At 39.2% G+C, this 14,151-nt stretch overlaps 1 protein-coding gene across 4 annotated transcripts in view; it reads left to right on the top strand.

The window, feature by feature from the left end:
- The window catches only part of PRICKLE1 (prickle planar cell polarity protein 1), a 107,302-nt gene extending 99,175 nt beyond the window's left edge, over nt 1-8,127 (top strand). For all 4 annotated transcript variants that reach the window (XM_073328020.1, XM_073328018.1, XM_073328021.1 and 1 more), the window contains 6 exons: nt 798-911; nt 1,715-1,852; nt 2,353-2,556; nt 3,241-3,427; nt 3,589-4,452; nt 5,533-8,127. In XM_073328020.1, coding sequence (XP_073184121.1) covers nt 798-911; nt 1,715-1,852; nt 2,353-2,556; nt 3,241-3,427; nt 3,589-4,452; nt 5,533-6,389 — 2,364 coding nt within the window. In that variant the 3' untranslated portion in view covers nt 6,390-8,127. The remainder of the gene's footprint in view (nt 1-797; nt 912-1,714; nt 1,853-2,352; nt 2,557-3,240; nt 3,428-3,588; nt 4,453-5,532) is intronic.
- The last annotated feature ends 6,024 nt before the right edge of the window (nt 8,128-14,151 follow it).

Raw genomic sequence — 14,151 nt, forward strand, 5'->3', positions numbered from 1 at the left:
GGAAACTGCACAGGAAAAATAATAAATCTGTAGCTGCTCCACAAAAATATTTTTTGCCATTGGGCTTTGTCATAGCATTCTTTACAGTTTTCCTGTCCTAAGTTTCTTCTGATAAGATGAAATAAAGACAAGCCTGAGAAGACTTTCAAGAAGGCATAGTGTGTTTTGCTTTCCTGGTCAAATGCAAAAACCCTATGAAAATTTCAAAGTGAACTTGCATCTGGTTGAAATGTGGCTGGATCCAACCTCTTCCTCCCAATAGAGAGATTATTTTAGCTTCTTACCAAAAGCTCACATGGTAGCAATGAAAGCTGATGCTTGTGAAGAACCTGATCAGCAGGAGATTACAAAACAGGTTTTGTCTCAGCAATGTGTAAAATGCACAGAGCAAATTCAATTTGTTTATGTAGTAGTTGTTTTTAGTACAGCTTCACACATTGTGTGGTAAATTGCAGAGGGAAATTTGGAATTTCAACAGGCTTGCTGACCAACCCTAAAGGGGGTGGAAATAATGATAGCATTAAATGTGCATAATTTATGATACCCGTAATTGTCACTGCAAATTGCATTCCAGAAAAGCAATTCAGCAGCTGGGCATTAGTTGTAGCAGAGACAATCCAGTTCTGCTGCGTTAGCTCATCTGGTCCTCATCTTACCTAGAGGAATGCAAATGCTAATGTAGCATATCTTAGTTCCTTTGTAAATGAGACTTAAGATAAGGCACTGGTTGAAGGACATTTACAATGTTTGGGTCATGTGTACCCCTCTGGTCTTAATTCTTAATACCTCCTATTCAGGTACAGCTATACTTTGCCTGTTTGCCGGAGGAGAAAGTCCCTTACATTAACAGCCCTGGAGAAAAACATAGAATTAAACAGCTTCTGTACCAGTTGCCACCCCATGATAATGAGGTAACTATGTGGCCATGTATCTATTAACTATATGCTGCTTTTTTAAGGAAGAATTATCTTCTGTGGACATATTACAAGTCTAAAATGTCACATGCAATGGCGTCTAACCCATAAAGATAGCATAGTGTGTACATTGTCAAATCCATTGTTTAGCTGTCCATTTCAGTTGTATTCAGATAACAGCTGGCTAGGAGGTCACTGCTTTCTCTTGTTAAGAAGGTGGGCAGTCAAGTGCAATAAACTGAACACAAGTTGGTTTTATAGTGTTTGCAACCACCCACCAATTACCAGGAACCTACACATTTCTGAGATTTCATTGTAATAGAAAGGATGCTTTGTGGCAGTAAAAGGTTTGAAGCTTAGACGTGAATCTGTGTTTTGTAGGATAGAAGTGGAAGTAACAAACACTTTTGTAAAAAGGAGTCAGTGCTTAAGTTCTTGTGTATACTGCAATATACATTGTTTAGTTATGGTCTGTAAATCCAAAAACCATACATCCAAACACATTAACAAATTTCATTTGGCAGCAATTCTGTTTTTAGATAGCAATAGTTTAGCACACTATTGATTTTGCTTATAATACTTTTACAAAGAATTCACATAAACTTTCTTTTCACGTATCTGGTGTTGTAACATGTGGAGGAGTTACAATATATATTGTAGGAAATATAAAGCATGTGGGAAATCTTAGGAAGGAATTGAACCGGGATGTTGATATTTTATAACATATATTTTAGTTACTACCGAGAAGTAAATAACCAGTAGCTTGGTGTCTAAAGCATGTACTGTCTCTTCTGCTGAAGGTGAGATATTGTCAATCTTTAAGTGAAGAAGAGAAGAAGGAACTACAGATGTTTAGCGCTCAGCGTAAGAAGGAGGCATTGGGACGAGGAACTATTAAACTGCTCTCAAGAGCAGTAATGCATGCAGTTTGTGAACAGGTAACCTTGTGGCAATAGCAATGAAACTAGCTGCACCAACACTGTAGACCTTACATGTTTGTTGATGCTACATATAGGCTCTTGTCTGTCTGCATTTGTACTCAGTAATACTGATAAAATTCCACATCGGAAGAGAGAAGATAATGGTTTATTTTTTAAAAAGTTAGATTTAATTCTTTGGTGTGGATATACCAAACAATTTTCAGAGTAGGCAATAAGTCAAATTGTAGCCAGTTGGCTGTTGTACTAAATCCATACCTATTTAATACACAGAAGATTAAAGTGTTGTAAAAACACCAAGTAAGTGTATATGAGTAAAATTTAGTTCTGCATCAGAATTGTGTACAATCCAGAATTATTCGAATTGCCCCTTTTGCTATATACAATGGAATGAGAACTTTAACACTGAATTGGGCTTGGTGTTTTGGTTTAACTAAAGTAACAACAAAGGCTGGTATTTTTGCAATGGAAGCGTATTAACTTTTTTTGGTTGTTTCTAGTGTGGTACAAAGGTAAATGGAGGTGAAATTGCAGTGTTTGCTTCAAGAGCTGGACCTGGAGTGTGCTGGCATCCATCATGTTTTGTGTGCTCTACATGTAATGAGCTTCTTGTTGACCTAATCTACTTCTACCAAGATGGAAAAATTCACTGTGGTAGACACCATGCTGAACTGCTCAAACCCCGTTGCTCAGCATGTGATGAGGTAAACAACACTTTTCTACTAAACCCATGCTGCCACAGAACCCACCTTTAATAGGATAAAATTGTCATGTCACTTGCTCAATTAAACAAACAACTTTTGAATGCTAATATGTCCCCTTTGGCAACAAAGACTGTATCCTAGTATCTCATATGTAGATGTGAACAACTTCTCCATTCTCCAAACATATCTTGTAAAATCAGATACTGGACAAGTGTGATGTAGCTACTTTTACAAGATACACATCTGTGTATCTGAGATTAGAATTGAAACCTAAAGACCGAGTTACAAGAAAAACTTTTACACATTCCAGAATAATGGTTTTCTTATTGCTGACCTTATTAGTCATACCTCAGATACTTGGAAACATCTGTCTTATGCTCTAATTTTAGTTACTTTTATGACAACTGACCTACTTTTTAAAAATGTGTATCCATTTTACTTAGCAAATGTGACAGCCTTCTGTATTAGCTATGCTGCTACAGGTAATCTTGTATTTTTAACTATTGAAACTGATCAGTTAATACTTCAGATTCACAGTACTGCTGAATTAATATGTAGTTCTTTAAATGTAATTGGTGGTCTGTTTACTGTACCAAGGGAATAAGTTCCTTTTTCACGTGCAGTTTTCGTGAATCTAACAAGCATTATTAATGGTTGTTGACAAATTTACTTTTATTTTTTAAGATCATCTTTGCTGATGAGTGCACAGAAGCTGAGGGTCGCCATTGGCATATGAAGCATTTTTGTTGCCTTGAGTGTGAAACTATCCTTGGTGGACAGAGATACATTATGAAAGATGGGCGTCCATTCTGCTGTGGGTGTTTTGAATCTCTCTATGCTGAGTACTGTGAGACCTGTGGGGAACACATAGGTAAATATATCCTTCTTAAGTATTAACATTTTACAAAGGTGGTGAGTATTTTATTGAATAAACATGATAATTCACAAGCCAAAAAAGCTTCAGGTTTTGCGTGTGTAACTTTTAACTATTTTAGCCATAAACTAAACAGTCCCTCTTTGACTCTTTACTAGGTGTTGACCATGCTCAGATGACCTATGATGGACAGCACTGGCATGCTACGGAGACTTGCTTTTCTTGTGCTCAGTGCAAAGCCTCTCTGCTGGGTTGTCCTTTTCTTCCCAAGCAAGGACAGATTTACTGTTCAAAAACTTGTAGTTTGGGAGAAGACGTTCATGCCTCTGACTCATCTGATTCTGCATTTCAGTCTGCACGATCAAGAGACTCCAGAAGAAGTGTTCGTATGGGAAAAAGCAGCCGGTCAGCTGACCAGTGCAGACAGTCTCTCCTACTGTCACCAGCACTGAATTACAAATTCCCTGGGCTTTCTAGCAATGCTGATGATACTCTTTCTCGCAAGATGGATGACTTAAGCCTTTCAAGGCAAGGAGCAAGCTTTGCGAATGAAGATTTTTGGAAGGGAAGAGTAGAGCAGGAAATGCCTGAAGACCCTGAAGAGTGGGCTGAGCATGAAGACTACATGACTCAACTCCTCCTAAAATTTGGTGATAAAGGCCTCTTTCAGCAGCCCACTGAAGTAGATGTTACATCAAATGAACACTGGATTTCTGATAATATTATTAAAAGCAAGTCGGATTTGAAAAAAAATAATCAAAGCCTGGCAAGTAAAAAATATCAGGCAGACATGTATTGGGCCCAGTCACAAGATGGTTTAGGTGATTCTGCATATGGCAGCCATCCAGGCCCTGCCAGCAGTAGAAAAATCCAAGAGTTAGATATGGAACATGTGGCTTCCGGATACAAACATGACCAAACACAATGGTATGAAGGTTCATTGGAATGTCTGTCTGGTCTGAAACAACAAGAGCAAAGTGTTCGAGATTCAATGGATTCCTTGGCTTTGTCTAACATCACAGGTAATTGATTATAGGGAAAAGTAAGCAATTTCTTAGAAAAACTTTTTTTTTAAAATCCCAAATTAGTAGTAATGTATGTGAAGACTTCAGGGAAGAATTTGACCCTTAAACTATCTTTTTTTTAATTGAAATACACACTTCCAACCTCCCCTGAAGAAAGAGTGCCACATAGGTATCTAAGGGCAGAATCTGGCTATTCTATTTCCTCCTTTATTTACAAGAGAAACACAGAAACCCATACCACTTGAGGTGTTAGAGCTTTCATCAACTTTTGCTGGAGGAACTGTTTTGCACTCTCTACTTAGTAGGTACACAACCTGCCAATTCAAATAATTTTTGTATCTATATTTAACAAATTCATACACTAAAGAAAAATTAAAAAAATAAACACTTTTCAGTCTATAATGATATATTAAAGGTTAACTGCAAATAATATTTTTAAATTGGATTTATTTCATGTTTTACTTTTATATGTATTTAGAATGGATGGATGGTGGCCTTTTAAAAAAAATGACATTTCTGAATGTTAGTTTTACACTGTAAACACAAGGCCATTCTGCCCCCTCCTCATACCGTTTTACCTTAGAAATATCCAGATTGTTACATTTGGTATTCCCTGACTTTGTTGGAGGAATTCCTGGGAACATGGAATGTGTATTGTCAACCCTGAGCAGGTGGTGTGGGATGTTGAATCTTTTAACAGACTTTTTTTTTTTTTTTTTTTAAAGTGTTTTCTAGGCATTGGAGCTCAATAGATGTTTTGAACAGCCTAATTAAAAATTCCTTTCCCTCTTGATATCCTAATGTCGCTAGTTTTCTACTAACCATAGTTAAGACCTGAATTGTTAATGTAAATATATATAAAGGACTTTTCAGGCTGCCTTTATACATCTCAAACAAACAAATGGCACAAGAACATTTTTTTTTTACTTTAAAGTTCACCTTTAAGGCAAAGTCACAAGGAATCAGTGATAAGCTATGTTTAGTCCATAAATCTTTATTAGAAGTTTAATACTTTGAGTCAACACGCTTCATTACAACTTCACAGATTACCTTAACCGATTTTTTTTTCCTCCTTAGGGGCCTCAGTGGATGGAGAAAGCAAATCAAGACCATCTTTTTATTCTTTGCAAACTTTCCAGGAGCTGGAGGCAGAGGACTGTGAGAAAATGAGCAATATGGGAACTCTAAATTCTTCAATGCTCCACAGGAGTGCAGAGTCTTTAAAAAGTTTAAGTTCAGAGTTGTGTCAAGAAAGGGTGTTGCCAGAAGAAAAGCCAGCACACATGCCTGTACTTAGAAGATCCAAATCCCAGTCTAGACCACAACAAGTAAAGTTTTCAGATGATGTTATTGACAATGGGGATTATGAGTGTATTGAAATTCGCCAACCTCCAATGAGTGAAAGGACTCGTAGGCGTGTGTTTCATTTTGAAGAACGTGGGAATCGGCACCAGCATCGTCGCAGGAGAAGTAGGAAGTCTCGGTCAGACAATACACTTCATTTAACTACAGAAAGAAGATGTTCTCCAAAAGAGAGACTTCACTTTTACTCGCCTCAGGATTATGGCAAATTTATCCAAAATAAAAGCCCTCATGAGGTTCAAGCATACATTCAAAACACAGAACTCTATGGACAGTATGCCCATGCTACATCTGATTATGCACTGCAGAACCAGGCAGTTGATAAATTTTTTGGACTGTATGGTGAGGAAGAAGACTCATGGTGTTCAACTTCATCATCATCGTCTGATTCTGAAGAGGAAGGATATTTTCTTGGACAGCCAATTCCACAGCCACGATCACTGAGATATCCATACTACACAGATGACCTTTCCAGTCCAAGCACTGCACTGGCCAGTTCTCAGTTTGGGCAAAGGACAACCAAATCAAAGAAGAAAAAAGGACACAAAGGCAAAAACTGTATAATTTCTTAACCCATTAAGTCTAACAGCTGTGAAGACACATTCATATAAACTTTGTAGCTATAGTCTGTAAATGATAACCCTACTGATGTTTACAGTGTAAAACTAACATTCAGAAATGTCATTTCTCCCAATTATCAGATATTGCCAGGTTTTCATAATATATGCTGTGGTTATCAAAATATTGTAGTTTTACTTCCTTACTACAGTTTACAGTCTTTCATACAAACTTTGTGTAGAAATTAACATTCTTTTGGATTTTCATCCCTGTTTAAACATATGAGAGAGGGTGCAATAATAGTGAACTGAAAATAAAAAAATGCTTGTCCTTCACTGTTGCTTTACATAATCGGATAGCCGCAATATCTTTGTTTTTACCTTTAGAAAGGAAAAGGGAGGGTTCTGAGGTGTGTTCCTTCCTTGCAACCTCCCATTTTCATTAGAACAATCACAGCCTGGGTTGCCTTTTTTTACACATCAAACTGGAGTTTTAATCTATAGCTTTTATTTTATTTGAACCCTGATCTGCAGCTTTCACATTCTTCATTTGTGTGTGCCAGCCCTCCAAAGCAACCTCCAGTAAAAAGAGGCAAATCAGAAAATGACATTTCAAATATCTGCAGCCATCATCATATCGTACCGAAGCAGTAAATGGCCAAGACTTCTTTAAAAGATTAAGAATTCCAGGCACCCTTTCAATGCAACATTTTATTAACTAAGGTAATCAAGGTTCAGCTGGTTTAGAACTTGACTGGCATTTTGTTTCACTGTGGGACATACACATAGCTATAACTGGCATTTTAATAGAATATGGTTTTCCTTTAAAAAAAAAAAAAAAAAAAAAAGGGGGGGGGGGCGGAGAATGGTATCCTAACACTGGAAGCCCTTACACATGCAAGTAACTTCTTTTTAGTCAAACTACTTTATGTAAAGAATACTTGCAAAAGGGTTGAAAGGATTAGGTCCATATTTGTATCTTTTGGAATTCATTAGTCCAGATTTTAAATGTATTATTAGCTGCAATTATAAATTGAAAACACATTGATATTTATAATGTAGTATTCCATAGACTAAAATGTATTCATAATTTAACAGTGAAAATATTAATGTACATATTGTACAGTTAAGATTTAAAAACTGATTATTTTTATATCCCTGAATTCCAAAAAGTTCATTGTAATACAAAACTAGATTTATTAGGTGTTTAACAGCAGCATTATGGATGAAAAGATTGTTTGTATTTTAGTCAAAGGTTTACATTTAGAAACATTCAAAATTTTATTACTTAGTGAGCCAAAGCTTAATTTTCTCTTCTAGATATTAAAAGCTCTGTATGCATGGCAGGGCTGTGTAAATGCTCTCTGAACTATGGCCCTTGTAATCTTACAAATGTTTATTTATGGGTCAAGCAAAATGTAAACTGTATAAATGTAAAAAACCACACAAACCTGGAATATATTAGTACAACAAATATGCAACTTCTGTGGATGATTTTTTTATAAGCTTTGTTATTGCCCTACATTAGAGAACAGTTAATATTGGGGTTGTGTATGGAACAGGAATGGCACAAAACTTTAAACAGCTTCTTCTTTCCATCAGTGAATTTTAAATGTACTGTATGTAGGAAGTCTCAATTTCTGCCCTTCAGCTAGCGTGTATATCAAGAGGAATTTTGATTTAGTTATAATAAACATATATACCTCTTACAATGTTGCATGCCTTAACCACAAGTGGAAGTTTTTGTTGTTATAAATGAGACATAAAGGGTAACAAGAAAACATTCTACAAATACATTAAAAGCAAGACGAAGACCAAGGACAGGGTAGGCCCGTTACTCAATGGGGTGGGGGGAATAACAACAGAAAATGTGGAAATGGCAGAGGTGCTTAATGACTTTTTTGTTTCCGTTTTCACCAAGATGATCAGTGCTAAATGGATGTCTAACGTAGTGAATGCAAGTGAAAATGAGACAGGATTAGAAGAGGCTAAAATAGGGAAAGAACAAGTTAAAAATTACTTTGACAAGTTAGATGTCTTCAAGGCACCAGGGCCTGATGAAATGCATCCTAGAATACTCAAGGAGCTGACTGAGGAGATAACTGAGCCATTAGCGATTATCTTTGAAAAGTCATAGAAGACGGGAGACATTCCAGAAGACTGGAAAAGGACAAATAGAGTGACAATCTATAAAAAGGGAAATCAGGACAACCCGGGGAATTACAGAACAGTCATATTAACTTCTGTACCCAAAAAGATAATGGAGCAAATAATTAAGCAATCAGTTTGCAAACATCTAGAAGATAGTAAGGTGATAAGTAACAGCATGGATTTGTCAAAAACAAATGGTGTCAAACCAACCTGAGAGCTTTCTTTGAAATGGTAACAACTGGATGCGGGGAAAGCGGTAGACGTGGTATATCTTGATTTTTAGAAAAGCTTTTGATACTGTTCCACATGACCTTCTCATAAATAAACTAGGGAAATGCAACTTAGATGGAGCTACTATAAGGTGGGTGCAAAAATAGTTTGAAAACTGTTTCCATAGTGTCATTATCAGTGGTTCAGAGTCATGCTGGAAGGGCATAACGAGTGGGGTACCACAGGGATCAGTTCTGGGTCCGGTGCTGTTCAATATCTTCATCAATGATTTGGATAAAGGCATAGAGAGTACAGTTCTAAAGTCTGTGGATGATACCAAGCTGGGAGGGGTTGCTAGGGCTTTGGAGGATAGGATTAAAATTTAAAATGATCTGGACAAACTGGAGAAATGGTCTGAAGTAAATAGGATGAAATGCAATAAGGACAAATGCAAAGTGTTCCTTCCGAAGTGGAGTAATCAGTTGCACACGTACAAGATGAGAAATGACTGTCAAGGACTACTGTGGAAAGGGATTCTAGGGGTCATAGTGGACCACAAGATAAATATGAGTCAACAGTGTGATGCTGTTGCAAAAAAAAAAAAAGCAAACCATTCTGGGATATATTAACAGGAGTGTTGTAAGCAAGACAGGGGAAGCAATTCTTCTGCTCTACTGCAGTCTGATTAGGCCTCAACTGGAGTATTGTGTCCAGTTCTGGACACCACATTTCAGGAAGGATGTGGACATATTGGAGAGACTCTAGAGAAGAGCAACAAAAACGATTAAAGGTCTAGAAAACATGACCTATGAGGGAAGATAGAAAAAACTGGGTTTGTTTAGTCTGGAAAAGAGAACACAGAGGGGACAAAACAGTTTTCAAGTATGTAAAAGGTGGTTTCAAGGAAGAGGAAGAAAAATTGTTTTTCTTAACCTCTGAGGGAAAGATGACAAACAATGGGCTTAAATTGCAGCAAGGGTGGTTTAGGTTGGACATTAGGAAAAACTTCCTGTCAAGGTGGTTAAGCACTGGAATAAATTGCCTAGGGAGGTTGTGGAATCTCCATCATTGGAGTTTTTTCAGAGCAGGTTAGACAAACGCCTATCAGGAATGGTCTAGATAATTAGTCCTGCCACAAGTGGAGGGGACTGGACTACATGACCTCTCAAGGTCCCTTCCAGTTCTATGATTCAATGTGTGAATACTGAAATTTGCTAGCAAAAAAATATAATTAAAAAACGTTATACATAAAATGCTAATGCCTATGGGTTTGACTACCTGACCAAACTTAATTAAATAATAAAATAGGGCAGGTGCTCCTTATACAATATCCCTAAAAATGTGGCATATTGAAAACTAGAACCAGTCTTGCACTTTTTCTGAGGATATGGAAGAACACTGATTTTCAAAAACGAGTTAAGCAAATTATTTGATGATTAGGAGTACAATGGGGTGGTCATCTAGGCAACCATTTGTGCTGCATGAGTCTGAGACTACCATACTGCAAGCAAATGCATTGCTACTTTAATCAAACAGCTAGAGTCCAAGCAGTGAACATTTTTGGTTTACATCTTTTGCAGACTGAAACAAAAAGACACCTAACAGAGCTACACAATTCATAGGAATGACAGAGTAGGTCACGCTGGTGGGGGAAGTGGCATTGTATGTGGAAAAATATAGTTCAATATAGTAAAATTCTTAAATGACTCAAACTACCGTAGAATTTCTATGAAGAGAAACTCCATGCTTTAATATTTAAGAGTATAGCTGTAGGAATGTACTGGCAATTACAGGACAGTAAGCCTAAATTCAGTACTAAGCAAATTTGTTGAAACTACTGTAAAGAACTCTTGTAAAGGGAAATCATGCCTAATCTACTAGAATTCTCTGAAGGTGTCAACAAGTGTGTGTACAAGGGTGATCCAGTGGATATAGTGAACCTGGACTTTCAAAAAGCTTTTGCCTTCCTCTCATGGATCAGTAAGTGATTAAAAGACAGGAAACAAAGTAGGAATAAATTATCAGTTTTCACAATGGAATGTGGTAAACAGCAAGGTCCTGCAAGGAGCTGTGCTGTTCAATGTTCATAAATGATCTGGAAAGACAGATAAACAGTAAGATAGCAAAGTTTGCAGATGATACTAAATTACTCAATACAGCTGAGTCCAAAGCTAACTGAAGAGTTACAAAGGGATGTCACTAGGTGACAAAAGGGCAGATGAAATTTAATGTTAAGTGCAAAGTAATGCATATTAGAAAACATAATCCCAACTATACATGCTGTTACCACTCAAGTAAGCAATCTTGGAGTCAATAGGCAGCAGTCAAAAAAACCTACCAGAATGTTAGGAACCATTAGGAAAGGGATAGATAAGACAGAAAATATCATAATGCCACTATATAAATTCATGGTATGCCCACACCTTGAATACTGTGTGCAATTCTGGTCACCCAGTCTCAAAAAGCATATATTGGAAAAGGCACAGAGAAGGGCAACAAAAGTGCTTAGGAGGGGTATGGAACACCTTCCATTTGAGGAGACATTAAAAAGATGGACTGTTCATCTTAGAGAAGATGACTAATGGGGGGGGAGATATGATAGCAGTCTATAAAATCATGAAGGGTGTGGAGAAAGTGAATAAGGAATTATTTACCCTTGCCCAAAGAAAGAACAAGGGGTCATCCAATTAAATTAATAGGCAGCAGGTTTAAAACAAATGTAAGTACTTCATACAACACCCAGTCAACGTGTGAAACTTGTTGCCAAAGGGATGTTCTGAAGGCCAAAACTATAACTGGGTTAAAAAAATAATTAGATAAGTTCATGAAGGATGGGTCTGTCAATCACGATTAGTCAAAATGGTGAGGGTTGCAATCCCATGCTCTAGGTATCCCTAAACCTCTGACTGCCAGAAGCTAGGACTGGATGACAAGGGATGGCTCACTCAATAATTGCCATGTTCAGGCACTGGCCACTTTTGGAAAACAACTGATGTTATGATACGATAACATACACCATTCAAAGGCTAATTGAGACTATTTTCTAGTCAGTTTGGAAATACTTCAAGGGCAACATGACTGTTGCAGTGTCACAGGTATTAACAGTTCAGTGTCTGGAGTGCTGTGTTCAAGATAGGTCTTAAATTTTTGCACTGAAACGACTTTTTGTTCCAGGGCGTAAAATCTTTGTAAAATCAGCATTTCTTCTTTCAGGAGTGAAATTGTACTTAGGGCTTGTCATGCTGACAGTGTCCTCTTTGAACAAGTGACTACATAAAAAAAAATGGAAAGTACATTTTAAAATCTCTGCAATCATGTTGCTTAGAAAAGACCAAAACTGAGAGAACAATTTTATTTGGTGCAGTATCACTGTGTGCACATATACTTCTCCTGGGGGAATTCTGTGCCACCGCACAATGCAGAATTTGCGAAAAAATTAATGTTCTGTGCAGAATTCCCCCCTCCCCCCGAAATGGGCTGCAGAGCTGCTGTCCACCACGAGGGGGGAAGAAACTGGAGAGTTCTGGGCAGCTGCAGTTCCCAGCATGCCCTGAAGGAAGGAGGCATCATGCAGGAAACTCCACACAAGCCCAGGACCCATTATCAGGCTGTTTCTCCCTCTGGATCCCTAGGCTCTGGAAGGGTAGGGGTTGCGAGTGTCTGAGCTGGGGGTGCCCTGCAGCTGGGCTTTGGGGGTAGTGAGTGGGGGTGTCTGGCTGGGCTTCGGGGGGGATGGAGAAGAGAAACAGGAATTGAGTTGTCATAGGAGTTCCTTCAACACTCTACTCCTGGAGGAATTTTTTTTTTTACACATAGTTACAGATAGATATTTTGATATAAATTACCAAAATAATTGCAACTGGCATGATTATATAGTGTTATTTTGACAAATAAAATATGCAGAATTTTAACATATTGTGTACAGAATTTTTAATTTTTTGGCACAGAATTCTCCCAGTAGTAATATACTAATGTAAGACTTCCTAGAGGTCCAAAGCAATATTTGGAGCATAAAGGGACAAAGCCTGTGGAGGATGTTGCAGAAGTTTGCCAAAACTCTCTTCCTCTGTTTTTCAGTAAAGCTAGGGTTTAATTTCTGGAGATTTTGGAGTACTTTCTACTAAATACTATATGTGCTGAGGTCAGCCACTCCATCTGGACAATGACTAAGATCTCCACGTACTCCTACATGGAGACAAGGCCCCAGTTCCACAAAGAAACTTGGCATTGCAGCACCTAACTTTTAGGAGCTAGAAAATCACTGGAACAACAATGGCATCCATAAAGCACATGGGAAGAAAAGGTACATACGAATGCAGTCCACAAAAGCACAGTCCACAAAAGTCCCCTCTTCCCTGAGTTAGGTACCTAAGCATGGGCTGCAGAGAGGTGTCTACCTCTACTTGAGATCCACATCCAGGAACTCCTCTCCTGGAGTCAAGTGGCTTAGTTGTTTCTTGTGAGGATGCGTCACTGATCTCACTCCACACAAAAGGGCCAGGATGGGTAGAGAACTCACTTGGGATGTAGGAGTCCTGACTTCAATTTCCCGCTCTGATGGGGAGGAAAAGGTTGAATAGGGGTCTCCCACCTCTGATTGTTCCAAAGCAAGGCTTCTCAGCCTGAGGGTCAGGACGCAAAATTGGTTCACCAGAATGTTTCAAAGGGTCACGTGGCAGCTCCTGTGGTTCCTGTCCCATGGGACTGCCTGGTCTTGCTTCCCTGCTCCAGGCACTTCAACCTCTTGAATCCCAGCACCACTCAGGTTTGGCCCAGCTGTCATAATGACAGGAGCTTAGGTAGGCCCAGGAGCTAAGTCACACTCTACTCACAAATTTGGTCCAGTTGGAGGGGGTGGGGCCAAACCCAAGCAGTGCATATGGTTAGAACCCCAGGTTAGAACCCTGGGGCCAAACCCATAAGCAGTGCATATGGTATAGCAATTGTATGGTGGGCCATGAATGCTCACAAAATTAGGGGTTAGGGTTCAGGGGGGGGAGGACTCCAGCTGGGGAGCGGGCTCTGGGGTGGGACTGGGGATGAGGAGTTTGGGGTACAGGAGCATGCTCCGGGCTGGGTTTGGAGGCCAAGAGGGGGATCAGGGCTGGGGCTGAGGACTCCGGCTGGGGGTGCAGGCTCTGGGGTGGGGTTAGGGATGAAGGGTTTGGAGTGCAGGAGGGTGCTCCAGGTTGGGAGGGGGAACAGGGCTGGGGCAGGAGATTGAGGCGCAGCGGGGTGGGGAAGGCTCAGGGGTGCAGGCTCTGGGCAGCGCTTACCTCAAGCAGCTCCTAGAAGCATCGGCATATCCTTCCTCCAGCTCCTCCGCGGAGGCGCAGCCAGGCGGCTCTGCGCACTGCCCCATCTGCAGGTGCCGCCCCCACAGCTCCTGGAAGCAGCAGCATGCCCCTCTCCAGTT

Source organism: Lepidochelys kempii, chromosome 1 (genome assembly GCF_965140265.1).
Source record: "Lepidochelys kempii isolate rLepKem1 chromosome 1, rLepKem1.hap2, whole genome shotgun sequence".
In the NCBI taxonomy this organism is placed as follows: domain Eukaryota; kingdom Metazoa; phylum Chordata; order Testudines; family Cheloniidae; genus Lepidochelys; species Lepidochelys kempii.